Source organism: Leptonychotes weddellii, chromosome 8 (assembly GCF_054177405.1).
Source record: "Leptonychotes weddellii isolate Sample4059 chromosome 8, ASM5417740v2, whole genome shotgun sequence".
Lineage (NCBI taxonomy): Eukaryota > Metazoa > Chordata > Mammalia > Carnivora > Phocidae > Leptonychotes > Leptonychotes weddellii.
Window position 1 is genome coordinate 84322419 of NC_138376.1, and position 22561 is coordinate 84344979.

At 39.6% G+C, this 22561-nt stretch overlaps 1 protein-coding gene across 3 annotated transcripts in view; it reads left to right on the plus strand.

The window, feature by feature from the left end:
• The window catches only part of RPF2 (ribosome production factor 2 homolog), a 37120-nt gene extending 14567 nt beyond the window's left edge, over positions 1-22553 (plus strand). For all 3 annotated transcript variants that reach the window (XM_081828810.1, XM_081828809.1, XM_081828811.1), the window contains 6 exons: positions 225-306; positions 1138-1214; positions 6903-7002; positions 13247-13349; positions 21443-21587; positions 22365-22553. In XM_081828810.1, the coding sequence (XP_081684936.1) occupies positions 225-306; positions 1138-1214; positions 6903-7002; positions 13247-13349; positions 21443-21587; positions 22365-22544 (687 nt within the window). In that variant the 3' untranslated portion in view covers positions 22545-22553. The remainder of the gene's footprint in view (positions 1-224; positions 307-1137; positions 1215-6902; positions 7003-13246; positions 13350-21442; positions 21588-22364) is intronic.
• Positions 22554-22561: the final 8 nt, after the last annotated feature.

Sequence of the window (22561 nt, forward strand, 5' to 3'; positions counted from 1 at the left end):
TATTAACTTAAACTTTTCAACATATTTTTAGTCTTAAACTTATTTCTTATCCCTAGGTACCCCAAATCAGAAAAATTGAAGTAAAAAGCGAGAAATAAAGTCCCTTTCCTCTGTTTATTCCTGTCTAGTTCATTAAGTATTCATTACTTTTTTTTAAAGTTCAGAGGTATGATTCTTAAAGTTCTTATATTAATGCACTAATTAGAGTTTTTTTGGTTTTATAGGAATTCTTTTCAAAGAAGTCAGATTGTTCTTTATTTATGTTTGGCTCCCATAATAAGAAGCGGCCAAATAATCTAGTAATAGGTAAATATTATTTACTTTCTTTTTTTTTTTTAAGATTTTATTTATTTGTTTGAGTGAGTGAGCGAGAGAGAGAGAGAGAAGGAGCAGGGGGAGGGGCAAAGGGAGAGGGAGAAGCAGACTCCCTGCTGAGCAGGGACCCTGATGTGGGGCTCGATCCTGGGACTCCGGTATCATGACCCAAGCCAAAAGCAGATTCTTAACCAGCTGAGCCACCCACATGCCCCTATCACTTACTTTCTAATATTGTTATTTACAGAGTCAGTTTTGTGACTCAGATTAATTGATGTGTTGAGGATTCAGGAGTAACAAGTAATCTCTAAGCTAGTTTTTTAAAATTTTCCTTGTGACTTTGAATAAAAGTTTTTATCTACCAGATTGCAAGTAAACAATAGGCATGTAAATATTACTTTACCTAAATAAAGTTGCAGCTACTTTCCTGATATAAAATATATGTACCTTAAATCTGTGTTAGAGAAAAAAACACAAAGTAGCATACCTACCCACATAAATGAACCCTTCCCTAGTAAGTTTTGCACTTGGTCTGGCATGGTCACTGGTGTAGGCAAGCCCTTTTCCTTCTGTGGGCCTTTATTTACTCTTATATAAAATCAGGGAGTTTGGCTCAGTAATTTCCAAGATTCTTTCAGGCCAAGATTGTAACAATCTATTCTAGATAGAGTTGAAAGTTTAAGAAAGAGGGGATGTGTTTGGTGGGGTGTGAGGGGAAAAAAGAGGCAGAGACTAACATTTTGAACATGCAGATTAAGTGGGTACATATAAGGTGGCTGTTTGGGAAAAATAAATGTTTAAAAGAAAATGTGTTCCTTCTAGGTCGTATGTATGACTACCATGTGCTGGATATGATTGAATTGGGTATCGAGAAGTTTGTCTCTCTAAAAGATATTAAGGTAAGCTACTCAGCATAAAAATACAAGGCATTTTGTAATATTGCTCTTGGGCAATAGTGACATCTTGTGGTGAAGACTACTGTTACAGTTTTGTACCTTGAAAGAAAGAACTTTATTTTTATCCTAGTGTGCTGAGATAAAAGCAAATTTCATTTTATCTTTACTTTAAAAAGAAGTATTTACTTACAGCATATAACACATATGTGGATCTTCTGGCAGTTAGACTTCAGAGCGATTATTAACTCTTGTCTGGGCCCATCCCTCTGAATTGTCACAGCACCTATTTTATGGAACCTCAGAAATACCAGAGTTTTCTTTTCTTTTTAAGATTTTATTTATTTAGGGGCGCCTGGGTGGCTCAGTCAGTTAAGCGTCTACCTTCAGCTCAGGTCATGATCCCAGGACTCTGGGATCAAGCCCCACATCAGGTTCCCTGCTCCACGGGAAGCCTGCTTCTCCCTCTCCCACTCCCCCTGCTTGTGTTCCCTCTCTCTCTGTGTCTCTCTCTGTCAAATAAATAAATAAAATCTTTAAAAAAAAAAAAGATTGTATTTATTTATTTGAGAGAGAGGGTGAGTGAGAGAGAGAGTACAAGTGGTGGTGGGGGGTGAGGGGAGAGGCAGAGGGAGAAGCAGACTCCCTGCTGAGCAGGGAGCCCAACATGGGGCTCGATCCCAGGACCCTGTAATCATGATCTGAGCCAAAGGCAGACATTTAACCAACTGAGCCACCCAGGCGCCCCAATACCAGAGTTTTCAAAGTGAACCCTGTTTTTTTTTTTTTTTTAAGATTTTATTTATTTATTTGACAGAGAGAGAGACAGCGAGAGAGGGAACACAAGCAGGGGGAGTGGGAGAGGGCGAAGCAGGCTTCCCCCTGAGCAGGGAGCCCGATGTGGGGCTTGATCCCGGGACGCTGGGATCATGACCTGAGCCGAAGGCAGATGCTTAACGACTAAGCCACCCAGGCGCCCCAAAGTGAACTCTGTTCTAAACCTAGGATGCTTTAGCTGATCCTACAATATTTAGGCTGCTGGCCACCAAAATGCTAGTTCAGTCCTTTCCTTCAGGACTTGCATCTTTGAGTCTCCTTTGTTTAAATGGTATAAAATAGAAAGTAGTAAATAGTCTTAGAAAGGCAAGAAAACTGTGCTAATTCAGTTCCTGGGTCCAGACTGGGCTTCTACTCCTTCAGAATTCTGCTTCTGGCTTAATCTGTTCCATCAAATATTCCATCAAGTAGTTATTTTATTTAGACTTCATAGCTACCCTGTGTAAGGCTGAAATTACTTTCCCTGTTGTGTAGAGTTGGAGATCAAGGCCCAGAGGAATTCTGTTGGTGACCTGGAGTCATACATATAGTGAATGGTATAACCATGAACATTGAAAGAATGAATATTGAAGTTTGTAATGGAAAGTTACATAATTGTTCTTAGTTTATGGGTCTTTGAGGGTCACGGTATAGTTGAAAGAATTGTAAAATATATAATGACTCCTTTTCCTAGTCTCCCCTAAAAAGAGAACATGCCTTCCAAGTTTTCTGGGGTTTGAAAAAGCCTCTTACCAGATCCTGACTTAGCTTTAGCAGCTTCTTCAGGTACAAGGTAGAACAGTGGCCTGAGATTGGATTTAGAGGCAGAACATTTGGGTTGAAGGCCTGTGTTGGCCATTTAGATGACTTGTGACATGACAAGTCAGTTACTTCCTTGACCTTCAATTGCAATCAAGTATTAAAAAGATATAATAATACCAGGGGCGCCTGGGTGGCTTAGTTGGTCAGCATCTGACTCTTGATCTCTGCTCAGGTCATGATCTGAGGATTATGAGATCAAGCCTTGTCGGGCTCTGTGCTCAGCAAGGAGTCTGCTTGAGATCCTCTCCCTCTGCCTCTCCGCCTGCTCTCACTTTCCCCTTCTCTCAAATATATAAATAAATCTTTAAGAAAAATAAATAGGTATTCAAATGAGATAATATATGTGAAAATACTAGTTAGTGAAGATACTATTTTAGAAGGTGTTTGGGAAAGCGTATAAACTGTGATGCTTTATTATGGTGGAAGCTCATCTTATTACAGTTTGTCTTTTAGGACAGTGCATGAATCCTTGGAGATGAGCAGCATATCCCCATTTTACCTTCACCACTGCTGCTACTTGGTCAGCTGTTAGTGGGTGTGAACACTGGCCGATGTGAGCATGCCAACCCCTCCACTCTTTGCATTTCACTTCCTAAGCAAAGGAGTACTTTCGTTACTGTGTAGCTTCTATACCAGACCACAAAACCATTATTGTCAGATCTCATTCTAAACAAGAACCATTTAAATTGAATACTAAATTTTCACTCATGGAGCATATCCATTAACTCTTAAAGCCACTAATTGATGATGGTATGCTTACATTGGCAGTTCCTACGTAGACTATTTTTTTTTAAGTTTTAAAAAAAATTTTTATTTATTAATTTATTTATTCGAGAGAGTGAGAATATGAGCAGTGGGGAGGGGGAGAGGGAGAAGCAGGCTTCCCGCTGAGCAGGGAGCTGGACGTGGGGCTCAAACCCAGGACCCTGGGATCATGACCTCCTGAGTGAAAGGCAGACGCTCAACTGACTGAGCCACCCAGGCGCCTCCCACCCCCCCCACAGACTATTAACCGGACCTTACTTTTACTTCATTATTCCATTATAACCTTCTATTTTTAGTTTGTTTTGGAATTGCATGTTTGTTATACTTTCTTTTCATATTTATTTCCTTTTTACATCTACCTCTTTATTTTTAAGACTTTTTCACCAGTATTTCTTTTCTCACTTGCCTACTTTTATTACCAAGCCAAGCCTCATCCTTTTGTTTACTCTCAAGCAACAAGTGATTCGATTCTACCAGGAAATTGAGTGATTATTGTAGGAGTCTATTTTCTAAGATGTGGCCAAACTTCTAGGGATGGTTATTTTATGTAAAATAAGCCTTAATGAATGAGATGATTAAAATTTAAGGCTAGTTGGTTTTATTTTAGATAGGATAAGATACATTGCAGTTGCCTGGGGATATTTTGTATGGGAAGTTTGTATATGATTTGTAAGAATTTTTTCCCTTTGTTTAAAAACAAAATAAAACAAAACTTAATTCAGGGGCCCCTGAGTAGTGCAGTAGGTTAAGCGTCCAACTCTTGGTTTCAGCTCAGGTTATAATCTCTCAGGGTCATAAGATTGAGCCCTGCATCGGGCTCTGTACTCAGCGCAGAGTCTGCTAAAGTGTCTCTCTCCCTTTGCCCCTCCCTGGGCTCACGCTCTTTCTCTCTGCTCTCTTTCTCAAATAAATAAATCTTAAAAAAAAAAAAAATTCAGAAGGTTAGTTCAAGGATGTCACATAATTATGATGTTTTAGTATACTATAATCGTAGTACTTATATAGTATTTGAATTTTTAGTGTCTTATACTATTCAAATAAAGCTCATCTGTTATAGTTTCTTCTAGTTCTGGGTTTTCACATTGTGAAAAATATCAGTGATCTAAATGTTAAGTACTGTTTCATATAACTTGTTCAGTTACATATCTTTTTAAAGTTTTTATTTATTTATTTATTTGAGATATAGAGCTAGAGTGAGCGAGTGAGAGACAGAGAGCATGAGCAGGAGGGGGAAGGGGCAGAAGGAGAGGGAAAAGCAGGCTCTCTGCTGAGTGGGGAGCCTGACATGGGGCTCCATCCCAGGACCCTGGGATCATAACCTGAACAGAAGGCAGATGCTTAACCTACTGAGCTCCCCAGGCGCCCCCTCGTTCAGTTGTATTTTTATGATGTGTATACCGGGTCATGACTTAACGTTATTTTTTTTATTACTATGCATTGTGGTGAGGATATTGCATCACTTTCTCCTACCTTCTGTATACTTAAACAGCCCCCATAGACATAGGGGTAGAAGTAGCAGGGTCAGGTCGGCACAGACAGTAAGTGGAAGAGTCATTGGGTCTGGTAGGTCCCTTCAGGCCCTAGATCACGCAGACAGATCTTAGGCACACCTCCTAAGTATAGACAGTTAAGGTTCAGAGTTTGGAAGCAGAGTGTGTCAACAAAAGTGGTCATGGTGAACAGGGAAGCAACGTGACCTCTGGTCCTAGGGCACAGGATGTTTGTTTTCTTGTCCAGTTTTGTTTGTTTGTTTGTTTATTTCTAGATTTGTACAGTCCTTGATTGGAACCAGAGTAGAGGTGCTAGAATCAACGGAAAGCTCAGACTAACACCCGTTTGCCTTCAGAAATTAATCATTCAGTTAAAGAATTTTTTTGTTAGATTTTTTCTTCTTTTATTTTTGTGGCTTTTAAAGATTCTTATTATTCACATCATGTTATTCTTTGTATAAAAAAAATCTAGGGCGCCTGGGTGGCTCAGTTGGTTAAGCGACTGCCTTCGGCTCAGGTCATGATCCCAGGGTCCTGGGATCAAGTCCCACATCGGGCTCCCTGCTCAGCAGGAAGCCTGCTTCTCCCTCTCCGACTCCCCCTGCTTGTGTTCCTGCTCTCGCTGTCTCTGTCTCTGTCAAATAAATAAATAAAAAAATCTTTAAAAAAAAAAAAAAAATCCAAAACAGGACAAAATACTTTTATAGTAAGAGCTTCAATCATGCCGAGTAAGGTTTGCTCATACTTTCTATAGCTTGTATAAAATTCTCTTGCTTCTCATGTGAATATTTAGTTGGTAGTTTTTTGTTTTTTTTTTAAGATTTTTTATTTATTTGATAGAGACACAGCGAGAGAGGGAACATAAGCAGGGGGGAGTGGGAGAGGGAGAAGCAGGCTTCCCACGGAGCAGGGAGCCTGGTGCGGGGCTCGATCCCAGGACCCTGGGATCATGACCTGAGCCGAAGGCAGACGCTTAACGACTGAGCCACCCAGGCGCCCCTCTTTAGTTGGTAGTTTAGATAAGCTTTCATTTAAAAATACTGTTTATTAAAGATTTTTAAAAATTTATTTGAGAGAGCAAGTGAGAGAGAAAGAGAAGCATGCACGCATGCACCAAGAGGGAGGAGGGGCAAAGGGAGAGGGAGAAGCAGACTCCCCACTGAGCCCGACGTGGGGCTCGATCCCAGGACCCCAGGATCATGACCTCAGCTGCTTAACAGACTGAGCCACCCAAGCACTCCTAAAATACTGTTTATGTGATACAGTAGGTAAAGGTACAGTGGTAGTAAATAATTCAAAGAAATTAACTTTGTTTAGACTCTGAGATGCTGGCTGTTAAAGGGCTATGTATGTTTAGCAGCAATTTTAGCTTTTTATTTTATTCTTTGAATCATTCTTTGACCACTTATTTGACAATGTGAGGGAATGAAACAAAAAACTGTATTTTAATTTAAAAGTTGCAACTGTAGTTTTAAGTCTTAATTTTTTTTTTTTTTTAAGATTTTATTTATCTGAGAGACCGAGAGTTCATGAGCAGTGGGTAGGGGTAGAGGGAGAAGCAGACTCCCCACTGAGCAGGGACCCTGGGATCATGACCTGAGCTGAAGGCAGATGATTAACTGACTGAGCCACCCAGGCACCCCAAGTCTTTAGATTTTAATCAATATTCATAAACATAGTTTTAGGACAGTCAAAATATGAGAACTAATCACTGTATGTAAGTATTGACTACTTTAAAACCAGCTTATAAATGGTTTAGAATTGATAATTATATCATTATAATTTTTTTTCCATTTCATAGAATAGTAAATGTCCCGAGGGAACAAAACCCATGTTAATATTTGCTGGTGATGATTTTGATGTAACAGAAGACTACAGAAGGCTAAAAAGTCTTCTTATTGGTAAGCATTTTAATACTTATTATCCCCAGGATAGGGGAGGTAGGCAATCTAGGACTGTCATTGGTGACACTTTGCCACTTCACTGTAGGTACACAGCTTTTTCTTTTTGATCTCTTTTTTTCCCCCTTTTCATTTTTTGTTTTATTCCCCACTAGCAGGGGAGAGGTTAAGGGATGCTGTATTGCATAGACCATTATTATTTTTTGATGCTATAGTAACTTCAGGATCAACCTATTTATAAAGCATTTTATACTTTATAAAATGCTTACACCCATTTCCTGTCATTGGCATCATTAAATTTAGAAAATTGAAAAGTTAAATTTTCAAGATTGTTATACATCATCAGCTTCGAACTCAAAAACCTCTATTAATTTTTCTTAGGCGGATGTGCAAGGCTTTTTACACTATAACCCCTTATAACTTGTTTTGTTTTTTATCTCTCCCACTTTCCTCCCTCTTTTCCATTAAAAAAGTGGTTTATTGAAAATATATCATGCACTTTCCTATTGTCTTTTCTGATTTCATTCTTATTTACCTAGTTTCTTTCATTCTTGCAAGTTTTAGATCAAGTTTCTTCCCCAGGAAACCTTCAGTGACTTCCCAGCTCCTTTTATCTCATTATCGTTGTCATCCTAAGTGCCAAGCATGTACTAAGTACTTTATATGTATTGCTTTATTCTCACGACCTTGTAAAATTGTCTTACAGATGACTTATTCTTAGTGAACTACATTAGTTCCTAATGATTTATGTAATGACTACATCTTTTCCTTTGTGTTCACAAGTCACCTTCTTAAAATCCAGTATACAGTTATTGTCATTATCTGGGATTGACGTTAAATTTACCTATTTTAAATCACTTTTCCTCCCCTTTTTTGAAAAGCTGGCGTTATTGTTCTCTGTAATTTCTTAAAGGTTGCTAATATTAATCCTACTTAATATTTTGTGATCACTTTTGCCAGCTCTTTTCTAACTTTGGAAAGTAATTTAGTTCATCCCTAGAGATATAAACTCTTCTGATACACAGCAGCATTTTTTCAAGTTTAAGTAATTTATTCCATCTGAGCTTTCCTTGCACCATTCTTTTTTTTTTTTAAAGATTTTATTTATTTATTTGACAGCACAAGCAGGGGAGCAGCAGAGGGAGAGGGAGAAGCAGGCTCCCAGCTGAGCAAGGAGCCCGATGCGGGGCTCAATCCCAGGACCCTGGGATCGTGACCTGAGCCGAAGGCAGATGCCCAGCTGACTGAGCCACCCAGGCGCCCCTCTTTTTTTTTTTTTTTTTAAGATTTTATTTATTTATTTGTCAGCGAGAGAGAGGAAAGAGAGCACAAGCAGGGGGAGCGGCAGGCAGAGGGAGAAGCAGACTCCCCACTGAGCAGGGAGCCTGATGTAGGACTCGATCCCAGGACCCTGGGATCATGATCTGAGCTGAAGGCAGATGCTTAACCAACTGAGCCACCCAGGTGTCCCTTCTTAACCATTCTTTCAAGCTTTGCTACAGTTTTTTGGTTGTCCTTCTTTTGGATTTTTTTTTTTTTTTAAAGATTTTATTTATTTGCGAGAGAGAACGAGAGACAGCACGAGAGGGAGGAGGGTCAGAGGGAGAAGCAGACTCCCCGCTGAGCAGGGAGCCCGATGTGGGACTTGATCTTGGGACTCCTGGATCATGACCTGAGCCGAAGGCAGTCGCCTGACCGACTGAGCCACCCAGGCGCCCTGTCCTTCTTTTGGATTTTGATATACTTTGCCCTAGATCACTTTTGGAAAGTTGGAGTATATGTTACAAATAAGTTCTTCTTCTATTTTTTTTTTTTTTCGGTGCAAAAAGGTGTTTTTATTAAAGCACAGAGACAGAACCCATGGGCAGGAAGAGCTGCCTGTTACAAGTAAATGAAATTGTACACATGCTCTTTATATATCTGAACCAACTGGGGGGTGCCTGTGTGGCTCAGTCAGGTAAGCAGCTGACTCTCAATTTTGGCTCAGGTCATGATCTCAGGGTCCTGGGTTTGAGCCCTGTGTTGGGCTCTGTGCTCAGTGGGGAGTCTGCTTGAGGATTCTGTCTCCCTATGCCCTTTCCCCCACTTGCGTTCTCTTTCTCTCTAAAATAAATAAATCTTAAAAAATAAAAAATGTAACAAATCTGAGCCAACTGAAAAACATTTGTGGGCAGACACATTGCTTTCATTTTTCCTTGTTGTGATTATTTATGGTCTTATTGTTGGGATTGCAATTTTCAAAACTTTTCATTTCTCTTACTAATAATGGCTATTTTGGGAGCACCTGGCTGGCTCAGTTGGTAGAGCATCACACTCTTGATCTCGGGGTCATGAGTTCAAGCCCCATGTTGGGTTTAGAAGTTACTTTAAAAAAATGGCTGTGTTTTAAAGAACTGAGTAGTGCTCAGTTCAGTCCTTACTAAAGCTCTTGAGTTTAGTGATACTCCATTTTACAGATGGGAAAATGGAAGGTTAGAGACATTAAGAGCTATTAAGTAGGTGAGCCAAAATGAAAACCAAAGGCTGAGCTTTTCTGCCTCTGCCGCCCATCTTGCCCATGCTGAACAACTGACTCGTTGCAGTCTTTGCTATAGGTTCTTACCTGAATTTTTCATGAATTTAAAAAAAAAAAAAACAATGAAAGACAATGACCAACATTTCCTTTTTCCAATATTACACACCCCAAAATATCAAGGGTGGTTTTTAGCCAGGATTTCTTGTTCTTGTACTCCATTGGCTCAGATTTTCTGCCTTTTTCCCCCTAGTTCTTCTGTATAATTATCAATTGTCAATATATATTTGTTAAAACAGAGAAGGCTTTTGTTTACTTTTAAGTAGTTTTTATGAGAACTTTATTATTTCGTGCTTCCACTAGATGGCAGGAATAACCACATAATGCAGTGGTGAAGGGGAGGGAGTGAAAACCCAAAAGGAATCTGGGGAAGAAGAAAGGTAGAGGAATGAAGTGAGATTGTCAGGCCCCAAGGGATGTTGAGTTTTTAATATAAATATGAAGTAAGACCAGCTGTAGACTCCTTGGTGTATGTTTTATGTTCATATGAAATAAAGTAGAACAGTAGGGAAAGAGGATTTTATCAAGGGCTTGCTTCCTTTTAGGAAGTTCTTTTTTTTTTTTGGTAGTTGGCCAGAAAGAAAAGTTAACTTATTAAAACTTCAGTGTTTTTATGCCAGGTAGCCATTTTGTTCATTCTGAATTTTGCTTCTGTTTTGCTTTCTTAAGTACTATATAAATTTGTAGTTAATCTTAGTGGTCTTGCTTTTCTTTATAGAAAATCAGTAAATATGTATTTTTAGATTCAGTGTATCCTAATTTTTATGGTTACTATTTAATATTACTATTTCTTATATACAAAGATATAGTAAATCAAGTAGTAGGTTAGTTTTATTAAATGTTCCTTTAAAGACTATCTTAAAACTTAACATCCTAACTGGGTTACTTTTTTCTTATTGCCTTTCTTTATATCAGTGGTCATTTTAATTTTTTTAACCTTTTTCATTTCCTAATTCTTAACTCCACTTGAAAAATATATAATGATGAAAATAACTGCCATAGTTTAGGTCAGGTAATCTGCAGCTTTACAAAGGTAATCATATTAGTCTGCTTGGGCTGCTAAAAAAAATACCATACACTGGGTGGCTTAAAAAACAGAAAATTTTTTTTTTTTTCCCAGTTCTGGTGGCTGAAAGTCCAAGATCTCATTTTCTGATGAGGACTCTTACTGCCTTCTTGCTATGTACTCACCTGGCTTTTCCTTCATGTCTGTGCATGGGAGGGAGGGAGGGAGAGAGAGGAGGGAAGGTGTCAGCTTTGTAGGGTCTCTTTTTTTTTTTTTTTAAAGATTTATTTATTTGACAGAGACACAGCGAGAGAGGGAACACAAGCAGGGGGAGTGGGAGAGGGAGTAGCAGGCCTCCCGCCAAGCAGGGAGCCCGATGCAGGGCTTGATCCCAGGATCCTGGGACCATGACCTGAGCCGAAGGCAGACGCTTAACCAACTGAGCCACCCAGGCGCCCCTTTAGGGTCTCTTATAAGGATAGTGTCCTATGGGACTAGAACCCCAACCTTACGACATGCCTCATTTAACCTAAATTTCTTCCTCAGAGGCCCAAATACAGCTTCATTAGGGGTTAGGACTTTAACATGTGAATTTGGTAGTGATCGGGGGGAGTAGTGGGGGGCAAACATTCAGTTTATTATGGTAATATTCCCTTGTTGTAGACGAAGAAATTGAGATCAGTTAACTTATTTATCCAGAGTAAAGAGCTAGTAAGTGGCAGAATCAGGATCTGATCTGTTCTCTAACTCTGGATCCTCTGCTCTTTCCCATCAAAACCCTGGTTAGCCTTCTGTGCCCTTTCTCAGTATATTTACTCCTGGACACAGCCACGCTTGAGGCCTTATTTTACTTGGAACTGATCCATTGAGAAAAGGTCCAAGCTAGGGCTTTCCTTCTGACCATAACCAATTTTTCTTCTACCTCTTCACCCCCTTACTTGTATTTAGCCAGGTTTTTATTTTTTTTTTATTTTTTATTTTTTTATTTTTTTAAGATTTTATTTATTTATTTGAGAGAGACAGAGAGCACATGAGAGGGGGGAGGGTCAGAGGGAGAAGCAGACTCCCCGCCAAGCAGGGAGCCCGATGCGGGACTCGATCCAGGGACTCCAGGATCATGACCTGAGCCGAAGGCAGTCGCTCAATCAACTGAGCCACCCAGGCGCCCCAGGTTTTTATTTTTATCTTACTCATTAATATCTCTCTTTATCTCAGCCATCATTCCTGCCCATTTTAGGGTCAGTCTTTTTGGCAATGTTCTGAGACACATTTTAATTCATTGCCCCTTTGATGTTTCAGACTCCTCTTATACTTTCATTGCTCCATTCCTGGAATCAGCTGCTTCTCTAAGGAGGCCTGAACTTTTTTAAATTGAGAAATTATTTTGGAAATCACAGTCTGGGTGATAGGAATTGTTTCATGGTTAGTCATTGTTTGTAGGCTTTTTTAGTGAACAGACCTTTTTTTTTTAAGATTTTTATTTATTTATTTGGCAGAGAGAGAGCACAGCAGGGGGAGCGGCAGACAGAGGGAGAAGCAGGCCTCCCACTGAGCAGGGAGCCTGATGTGGGGCTTGATCCCAGGACCCTGGGATCATGACCCAAGCCAAAGGCAGATGCGTAACCAACTGAGCCACCCAGGCGCCCCTAGTGAACAGGACTTTGAAATTTGTTTGTTAAGATAAAATGATTGTTGTTTTTCAAACTTTTTTCATTCACATGCTACCTTCATAACTTTAGCCAAGTCCATGTAGTATTCATAGTGTTGTTCACTGGAGATGTTTCTTTATCCTGACTCCTTTTTTACAAGGAAAGTTTATGTTTCTACCATGAATGGAAAATGGTATCTGATAAAATAAATAATACGTCGTAAATTATATCTGCCTGTGTATCATTTAAGATCATCTCATGTGCCACCAGTGATATGACTACCACACTGTGGGAAAACAGCCTACTCATGGATCTCAGTGGTTTTTTCCTGGCTTTAACACTTTAGTTTATTATCTTTGCTCATATAATTGAGATTTCTTCTTAGAATTACTTCCATGTTGGCCTCTATCATAAAACAAAGGCTAATTTGATTTAATAGTCAAAGTTTGAACAGCTCTTTTGTGTGTTTGTGTGTGTTTAAGATTTTATTTATTTATTTGAGAGAATGCAGGGGGAGGAGCCGAGGGAGAAGACAAGCAGACTCTATGTTGAGTGTGGAGCCCTATGCAGGGTTGGATCTCACGACCCTGAGATCATGACCTGAGCTGAAATCAAGAGTTGGATGCTTAACTGACTGAGTCACCCAGGCGCCCCATAGAAATTTGTCATCTTAACCTACCTGTGTCATAGATAAAAAATTCTATGCTTTGATTTACATTTTTTAAAAAGTTAATATGCATGATAAATACGATATACGCATATGTTAAGCATTGGCTTAGAACTTCAAAACTGACAAATTACATGGCTCAGTGAACTAAACACACAAAGTCATGAGCTTAAATGGTAGAGGAGTGGGACTCTCAGACATTCTTCAGGGATCAGTTTTTGTGTCACCTTTTTATCTTTTTAGGTACGTATTGATACAATATGGAGCACTTTGCAATCTGGCTTTCTGTAACTGAATTTCAAAGCATGTTAGTCTTTTTTTTTTTTAAATGATCTCAAATTTGTTTTCAGATTTCTTCAGAGGCCCCACGGTACCAAATATCCGCCTGGCTGGTTTAGAGTATGTTCTGCACTTCACTGCATTGAATGGCAAGATTTACTTTCGAAGCTATAAGTAAGTACATTGTGTAGCATATTTTTGAATCCAGGGTTAGCATTTTAGTGTGACCTTTGTAGAGCTCAGACTTAGAATTGGTGTTTGGTCAGAAGTTTGTTTGGAGAGTCCACAAACTAGTAGTGACACAGCAGGTCTGTGTTGTTCCCCAAATCTGTCATTCCCCTGCCCCCTTCTTCCTCTGAAACCCTGCTTTTCCAGGGCCCCAGAGCATCTGATGCTACACTCCTCTGACCTTAGAACACAAATTCAGTCTTGACCCTACTTTATGCAATATCTCCTTCTTTTCTTTTCTTTTTTTTTAAGATCTTTTTTTTTATTTATTTGAGAAGTGGAGGGGAGGGCAGAGGGAGAAGGAGAGAAGGTCCCAAGCAGACGCCTTGCGGAGCCCGATACGGGGCTTGATCCCATGACCCATGAAATCATGACCTGAGCCGAAACCAAGAGTTGGACGCTTAACCACCTGAGCCACCCAGGTGCCCCTCCTTCTTTTTCATGACTGGATTTAGAGCACCAAGCCACAAGTCTTAGGCTAGCCAAAGCAAATCTCAAAACTCTGAACCTAAAAACGAGTCTGAAAGGACTGAGAAGATTCAGTGGCTAGATTCATTTTTTTTTTTTTTTTTTTATTCAGTGGCTAGATTCATTTTACCCTCTTTCTCCAGCCTAGACCATCTAGCCCTACCTCTACCACAATATAAATATAAATCCTAACACTGATTTTGTTTTCATTAAAAAGCTTAGTGACATGCTACAGTTGTGCCTTTTGAGGTAATCATGATATACATATATATTTTTCTTCTTCTTTAAAATAAAGCGTTGGGGCGCCTGGGTGGCTCAGTCGTTAAGCGTCTGCCTTCGGCTCGGGTCATGATCCCAGGGTCCTGGGATCGAGCCCCGCATCGGGCTCCCTGCTCCGCGGGAAGCCTGCTTCTCCCTCTCGCATTCCCCCTCCTTGTGTTCCTGCTCTGGCTATCTCTCTCTCTGTCAAATAAATAAATAAAATCTTTTTAAAAAATTAAAAAAAAAAAGAAAGAAAGCAAGAAAGCATTGGCACTGGCTGATCAAGCCCACACTTTTCCTGGAGAATGTATCAACTCCCACAAACTGCCTTCCTTTGTACATCGAATTCAGACTGATGTCCGTTTTTGAGTTCTGGCATGGCAGTGCAGCCCAAGAGCCACTGACCATTCGGTTTTGACAGTGACTTCTCTATGTTAGTGCTATATGTGCAACCATTTGTGGACCTCAGCATTTCATCCATGGTTTTACATTTTTTAAATTATTTTTTTAAGAGAGAGAATGAGTGTGTATGTGCCCATGTGCCAGAGGGGGAAGAGGCAGAGGGAGAGGGGGAGAGAGAAAATCTCAAGCAGGCTCCATGGTCAGTGCAGCGGAGTCCGACATGGGGCCCAGTCTCACAACCCCAGATCACGATCCAAGTTGAAATCAAGAGTCAGATGCATAACCAGTGGAGCCACCCAGGTGCCCCTACATTTTTTTTGTTTTTTTAAGTAAACTCTACCAACAGTGTATGGCTCGAACCTATGATCCTGAGATCAAGAGTCACATGCTCTACCTACTGATCCAGCCAGGCCCCTAATTTTGTTTTTTTTCTTCACAGTGAATATCTGGTTGACCAACTTATGTTAGTGAATGTCCAAATGAAACTAAATATTCACCTTTTGTCAGTAATTCCCATCTTTGTTTCAGCTGTGTTGAGTCAGAGATACTTTGTTCTTTTCACCATGATTGGTATCATCACTTCTGTTTTTCTATTTTCCTTTTGTTTAGATAATAATAATAATAGTAGGCAAAATGCAATAAAATATCCACATGATATTTAGATATTTAGGTAGTTAGAGATTTTTATAATAATTTTTATTTTTTTTAAATTTTTTTAAAGAGGGATTTTATAATCATTTTGAGCTTGTTGAGATTGAAAGCCTTATGTCTGTTTGAGTTTCCAAACTTCGGTGCTATGAAGAATATATTACAAAGCAGATGACTCCAATTTATAGAATAAGAAAGATGAAAAATCACTAACATTAAAAAAAATCTTTTTGAAAACTTGTTGTGTCTTGGGATGCCTGGGTGCCTCAGTTGTTGGGCGTCTGCCTTCAGCTCATGTCATGATCCCAGAGTCCTGGATCGAGCCCCTCATCGGACTCCCTGCTCCGCGGGAGGCCTGCTTCTCCCTCTCCCTCCCCCCCTGCTTGTGTTCCCTCTCTCGTTGTGTCTCTCTCTGTCAAATAAATAAAATATTAAAAAAAAAAAAAAACTTGCTGTGTCAGCCCACCCTGGGGATACAAAGGAGCTAAAAATATAAAGATCAAAATCTTTGAGAATAAGAAGCGAGTAATAACAGTAATCTAAAACTCTTTCATTGTAAACAGTTTCAAAGAAAGTATTCACTTAGGGTGCCTGGGTAGCTCAATCAGTTAAGCATCTGCCTTTGGTTCAGGTCATGATCCCAGGGTCCTGGGATTAAGTCCCGCATCAGGGGGACTCTGCTCATCGGGGAGTCTGCTACTCCCTCTGCCCCACTTGTGCTTGCTGTCTGTCTGTCTCTCTCTCCCCCAAAAATAAATAAATAAAATCTTAAAAAAAAAGAAAGAATTCACTTATATCAGAACTTGTATTTAGTGAAAAGAAAGATTAATTTGTAAAGAAAGAAATGCAGAGAAAATAAAACAGACAGAAAATTAGTAAATCAGATTTCAGAACATGGATAAATTAGCAGTGTAATTACACATATCCACTCATCCGTTTACTTTAAGAAGAATTGCTGGAATCACCATTAGGTTAGCATGGCATGTCCCGTAATGAAAAAAAAAAGTTTGAACTTTTGAGATCAGACACCCTAGTGTAATTTTAATCCCAGATGTTTTATACGGGTCCCGTAATAACCTGCTAGCTATTGATTTATAATAGAAAATAGACTGTGAATGAGAGCAAGCTGCTAGTGGGAAAAAAAAAAAATCATTCGATGTAGATTAGCTTAGTCTGCAGAGGCCGTGCCGCTCTTGGGAGAGGAAGGAAGAAGTGGTCTGAGGAATGAGCATCACCTCTGAGCCCAGGGAGCTGGCTCTGGGCGAGGCTTAGCCACATGACCTAGGCAGGTCACTGCTTAGGGCCTCCATTTTTCCTTTGCAAAAGGTGGTGATACCATGTAGGTAATTCTGCGGTCCCTCTAAGATCAATAGTAATTCCTTTATAAGAGGGAGAGGGTTGTGGATAGAGGTGGGAATATACTGGAGAGGTGTGTCTGACTTAGTGTAGCTCCTTAGGCACTCTTGCAGGGTACTCTTCAGTGTCCTGCCCTCTTTCTTTTACTTGGAACCAGCCCTTAAGCAATTGGTAAAAGGTAATACACATTATTTGTGAAGTTAATAAGGTTAATCTTAGAAAATGGCTTTGAGTTTCTTGGATGAAAAAGTGTAAACATGAAGTTATATTAATATACTTTGATCTGACCTTTTGCGGGGAATAAATCGTTGTTACTGACCTCTTCCCATGTATCATATAATAATTAATTCCTCATATGTGAGTGACCATTTATATTCCTTGGAGAATTTTATTCACTATAAAGTCAAAGCCATGAATATAAAACAGGAAATTTTTAGTAACTGCCACATTTGCCTTTGCCATGACATTGGTTAGGTTTTATGGGGAGAAACATGCAAAACAAGGAAGTATTAGTGTACCTTAACAAGCAAACAGCATTGTAGACAGGGAGTTTAAGTAATGAAAACAGAACATCAGCAGAAGAGAGGGATATGGGAGGGAGAAAAATAGGGAAATTACAACTTGAATAAGAGTGGTAATGGCAGTCTTTCTCAAGAAATAGGCAAATAATGTTTTAAAATATATAAAAATTACCCATCAACATATCTAATAACCTGAGCCCATTTGAGAAGGAAGGAGTTGGGTTGTCTTTGCGTCCCTGCATCTTGTACCATAGAACCTTGCAGAATTGAATGTCACTTTTGATTTAGAGCTTACAGGGAGACAAAACAAAACAGAGCTTGAGGTTAGGATCTGAGATGGAGATTAATAGGCATATGATGTAACAGTTTGGGCGTAGGTATTTGGCTGGAGGAGACATGATGGCCTGGAAATGAAATGTCTATCTTTAAAAAACAGTGTGGTGTGTATGATGGGATGAGGGTGAAGGAAAGGGTTTTAATTTTATTTTTATTTTTTAATTTTTTTTAAAGATTTTATTTATTTATTTGACAGAGAGAGACACAGCGAGAGAGGGAACACAAGCAGAGGGAATGGGAGAGGGAGAAGCAGGCTTCCCGCGGAGCAGGGAGCCCAATGTGGGGCTCGATCCCAGGACCCTGGGATCATGACCTGAGCCAAAGGCAGACGCCTAACGACTGAGCCACTCAGGCGCCCTTAATTTTATTTTTAATGAGTCAATGTCAGTCTCTTTGCTTAGTGTGATCACAAAAATCATTTGTAAGTTCTTTATTAATGCATCCCCTCTGAGAAAAAGTAAACAAGTTGGTTTTTTTTAAAGATTAACAATAATTTTAGATTCTAAAATAATAATTTTAGATTCTAGATTTCACTATTAAAAGTTTTGTTTTGTTTTTAAGATTTTATTTATTTAATTGACAGAGATAGAGACAGCGAGAGAGAGAACACAAGCATGGGGAGTGGGAGACGGAGAAGCAGGCTTCCTGCCTAGCAGGGAGCCCGATGTGGGGCTCGATCCCGGGACCCTGGGATCATGACCCGAGCCGAAGGCAGATGCTTAACGACTGAGCCACCCAGGCGCCCCTTCACTGTTAAAAGTTTAATAAAGAGGGCGCCTGGGTGGCTCAGTCGTTAAGCGTCTGCCTTCGGCTCAGGTCATGATCCCAGGGTCCTGGGATCGAGTCCCACATCGGGTTCTCTCCTCGGCGGGAAGCCTGCTCTCCCTCTCCCACTCCCGCTGCTTGTGTTCCTGCTCTCGCTATCTCTGTCTCTGTCAAATAAATAAATAAAATCTTAAAAAAAAAAAAAGTTTAATGAAGAAAAAGAATTATAGATCTATCACCAGAAACCATACATAGATAACTGAAAATTGGAGAAAGTTTTCTTCTGATTCCGTCAGTTTGATCTGCCAATAAACATGCCCATTGAAGTAATTCAGATGAGATCATTTACACAGGGTCGCCTGGCTGGCTCAGTTAAGCGTCTGCCTTTGGCTCAGGTCATGATCTTGGGGTCCTGGGATTGAGTCCCATGTCGGGCTCCCTGCTTAGTGGGGAGTCTGCTTCTCCCTCTCCCTCTGCCCTGCTCCCCTGGCTTATGCTGTCTCTCTCAAATAAATAAATAAAATCTTTAAAAAAGAAAGATCACCTACACAGACAATATGGCACTGTAACTTAATTCTTTGGTAAATAACAGCATATGTTGTGTGTGTGTGTGTGTAGTTATTTGGAAATAATCTTTATTATATACACTCAAAAAATTACTTTGGTAGGAGGATACTTGCATAGATAAAAAGGTACTTGGGTGATGTGAATCCATCAGGCATGCAATGAGCTGTTCTAGATCTACAGCTTTTCCGTTTAGCTGAAAATTATTTTAAGTGGTAGAAACACTTTTAGTTTGCCATTTTTATATATACAATTTCTCCGATTTCTTAAGTAGTCTACTGAACACAAGATGTTAATCAAGATACTTATCTTGTTATGAGTTCAGCTTTATAAATATCATTTATCTGGAGGTGTTGAAAATGTGGATGCAGAAGCAGAAATACATGAGTTACAACAGTCAAAACAGTCACTGCCGCCATATGCTTTAAATCAGCTTTTAGGGAAGATGCCCTGTGATACCACCAACTTCCACCGTGGGCCTGAGACAGGTGTACTCTCAACTCTCTTCTCCTGGAACCACAATGAAGAGAGTTACCTAAGCACTCTTGTTTTGGCTTTTTTCCCCTCTGCTTGCTCCCTTTAAGTCCCATACTAATATTCATGTTATCTTTTATTGTTAGTAGAGCTTTTTTTATTGTTTAACACTTCTGCTTTTTACATATCCTAGGTCGGTGTTTGTTTTGTTTTTGCCTTGTTCAGTTTGGTGCAAATAACTGTCTGATACAGCGTATCTATCATTAAGACTCTTCTTACAGCCAGTAGATGCACCTCCCATGGGTGGACTGTCTGCATGTGACGCATTTGGGGCCCGAAAGGCTATTAATGAGCTTGTGCACACTCTATTCTGCTTCCTGGAGTTGGTTGGTTTTGGGTTTTCCTTACTGAGCTTTTACTCATGTTCTGTCTCTTCTCTGGTGTCATTGGTTGCCTCTCTCACTTTCTACCTTTGGTGTGAAAAGTTTGATCATTTTTTTCGCAGAGTTTGATCTTTTATAAACATTGTTACTCATTTAATTCTCTTATTCCATGTAGAGATCTGGCCACTAGAAGAAATTGAGTCAGCTCAAATAATCTTCAGGTCTTTGAGCTGTTCTTGTGGTATCAATCACAAAAAGAGATTGTTTGTCTCCTCTTCTCCTGCCTATGTCCCTCATCTGTTTCCAGATCCAGAGCTATTTGGACATACAGAATCTAGAAAGTTGTGGTTTTGTTATATTAGGATTTTATTATTTTTTACTTAAAAAAAATTTTTTTAAAGATTTTATTTATTTATTAGAGAGAGAGAGTGAGCAAAAGAGAGAGAGAGCACGAGCCAGGGAGGGGCAGAGAAATAGGCTCCCCACTGAGCAGGGAGCCTAATGTGGGACTTGATCCCAGGACCCTGGGATCTTGACCTGAGCTGAAGGCAGATGCTTAACCGACTGAGCCACCCAGGCACCCCTTTATATTAGGATTTTAAAGTTCATTCCAAGCTATAGAGATCAGTAAGTGTCTGTACTATGCACAAAAGTGGATTCTGAATGGGTCTTAGAGAAATAAGAATTTGTTAATCATGTAAACGTAACATTTCAAAGGCCCAGTTGAAATTGTTTTTATAATTATGTAAATCTGTAAGTAAGACAAAGAAGTCAAATCAAAGGATTCCATTTCTGGGGTGCCTGGGTGGCTCAGTCAGTTAAGCGGATGCCTTCGGCTCAGGTTGTGATCTCAAGGTTCTGGGATCAAGCCCTGCATCATCATCAGCAGGGACCCTGCTTCCCCACCTCCCCACCCCCCAACTTACACTCTTTCTCTCTCTCAAATAAATAAAATATTTTATTTTTATTATTTATTTATTTAAAGATTTTATTTATTCATTTGACACACACTGAGAGAGCACAAGCAGGAGGTAGTGCTAGAGGGAGAAGGAGAAGCAGGCTCCCTGCGGAGCAGGGAACCTGATGCCAGGCTCAATCCCAGGACCCTGGGATCATGACCTGAGCCAAAAGCCGACTCTTAACTGACTGAACCACCAGGCGTCCCAAATAAAATCTTTGAAAAAAAAAAAAAAGATTTAATTTCTTAGAATTGTCTGTCTCACTTGCTGTTTCTCAACAATATTGTATTTTTTTTTTTTTTAAGATTTTATTTAGTTGAAAGAGAGAGAACACGAGTAGGGCGAGGGTCAGAGGGAGAAGCAGACTCCCCACTGAAGGGAGCCAGATGCAGGGCTTGATTCCAGGACCCTGAGATCATGACCTGAGCTGAAGGCAGATGCTTAACTGACTGAGCCACCCAGGCGCCCAACAGTATTGTATTCTTTTGTGTTCGATTTTTAAAACTTTTTTTTTTTTTTTAAGATTTTATTTATTTATTTGACAGAGAGAGACACGGAGAGAGAGGGAACACAAGCAGGGGGAGTGGGAGAGGGAGAAGCAGGCATCCCACGGAGCAGGGAGCCCGATGCGGGGCTTGATCCCAGGACTCTGGGATCATGACCTGAGCTGAAGGCAGACGCTTAACCGACTGAGCCACCCAGGCGCCCCGTTGTGTTTGATTTTTAAAAAGCAGCAAACCAAAGAATATACTTGGCCTAAATGCAGAAAGTATTTAAGAAGCTTAGCCTCCTAAAGACAGTGTCATTTTATGGAACTGTAATTCTCTTACACAAAAATATTTGAGGGGATAGGACTTCCATCAAAGTCAAAGCAATATTTCTTTTTTTTCTACTTCATAAAGGTTGCTGTTGAAGAAATCTGGTTGTAGAACACCAAGGATTGAATTGGAAGAGATGGGTCCCTCATTGGATCTGGTTCTGAGGAGGACACATCTGGCATCAGATGATCTTTATAAATTATCTATGAAAATGCCAAAAGCGCTCAAGGTTTGTAACTTGCAGATTGGTGCCATATTTATTTGTATATTCCACTCTTCTTTCCAAAAAAGATTTGCAGCATAGGACACTAAAGAACATACAGAAAGAGCTCAATAATATACATAAAATTAGACTCTCAGAACAAAGAAAAGGAGGAAGAAGCAAATAAGCCACCATAAAGGATAATAAAAGAGTTGTAGAAACCATGCATCAACTGTGGCTAAGAGCTTTCTGGTAGCCAAGACTGCAGTTTTAAGCAAGAAAGAAAATTGGGGCATTGTGGAGATTGGTGACTTAGAGTACAGGATGTGTATATAACCCATACTTGTATAAAATGTATTTTGACTTTTGAATGGTTTTGAAAAACAAGTAGAAATGGCATCTCTGGAATGCCAGTAAAGATTGAAATGATAGTCACAATTCCTTAAGCTAAACACAGGAAATTCTCTCAATGCATGACAATGGTTAGCATAGTTTATAGTGTTGCTTTTCAAAGTGTGGTCTGACAGTTTACCTGGGAATTGTTAGAAATGCTGAATCTCAGGTCCTACCCTAGACCTATTGATTTATAATATGCATTTTAACAAGATCCTCAAGGGATTTGTATGTACTTAAGTTTGAGAAGAAAGTTCTATAGGGTTATAGACTATATTATTGAATTGGTGCTCTGAGTTATTAGTAAGATAGTTGTACACTAGGTTTTTACCAGTTTATGACAATAGATACCATTACATATATAATAAATATATATAATTATTTATTTATATATATATTCTTGTTTCATAGCCAAAGAAGAAGAAAAATGTCTCCCATGATACTTTTGGTACAACTTATGGAAGGATTCATATGCAGAAGCAAGACCTAAGCAAACTACAAACCAGGAAAATGAAGGGTTTGAAGAAGCGACCTGCAGAAAGGATAACAGAAGACCAAGAGAAAAAATCAAAGAGAATTAAAAAAAACTGATGGAACTTAGCCAGTGA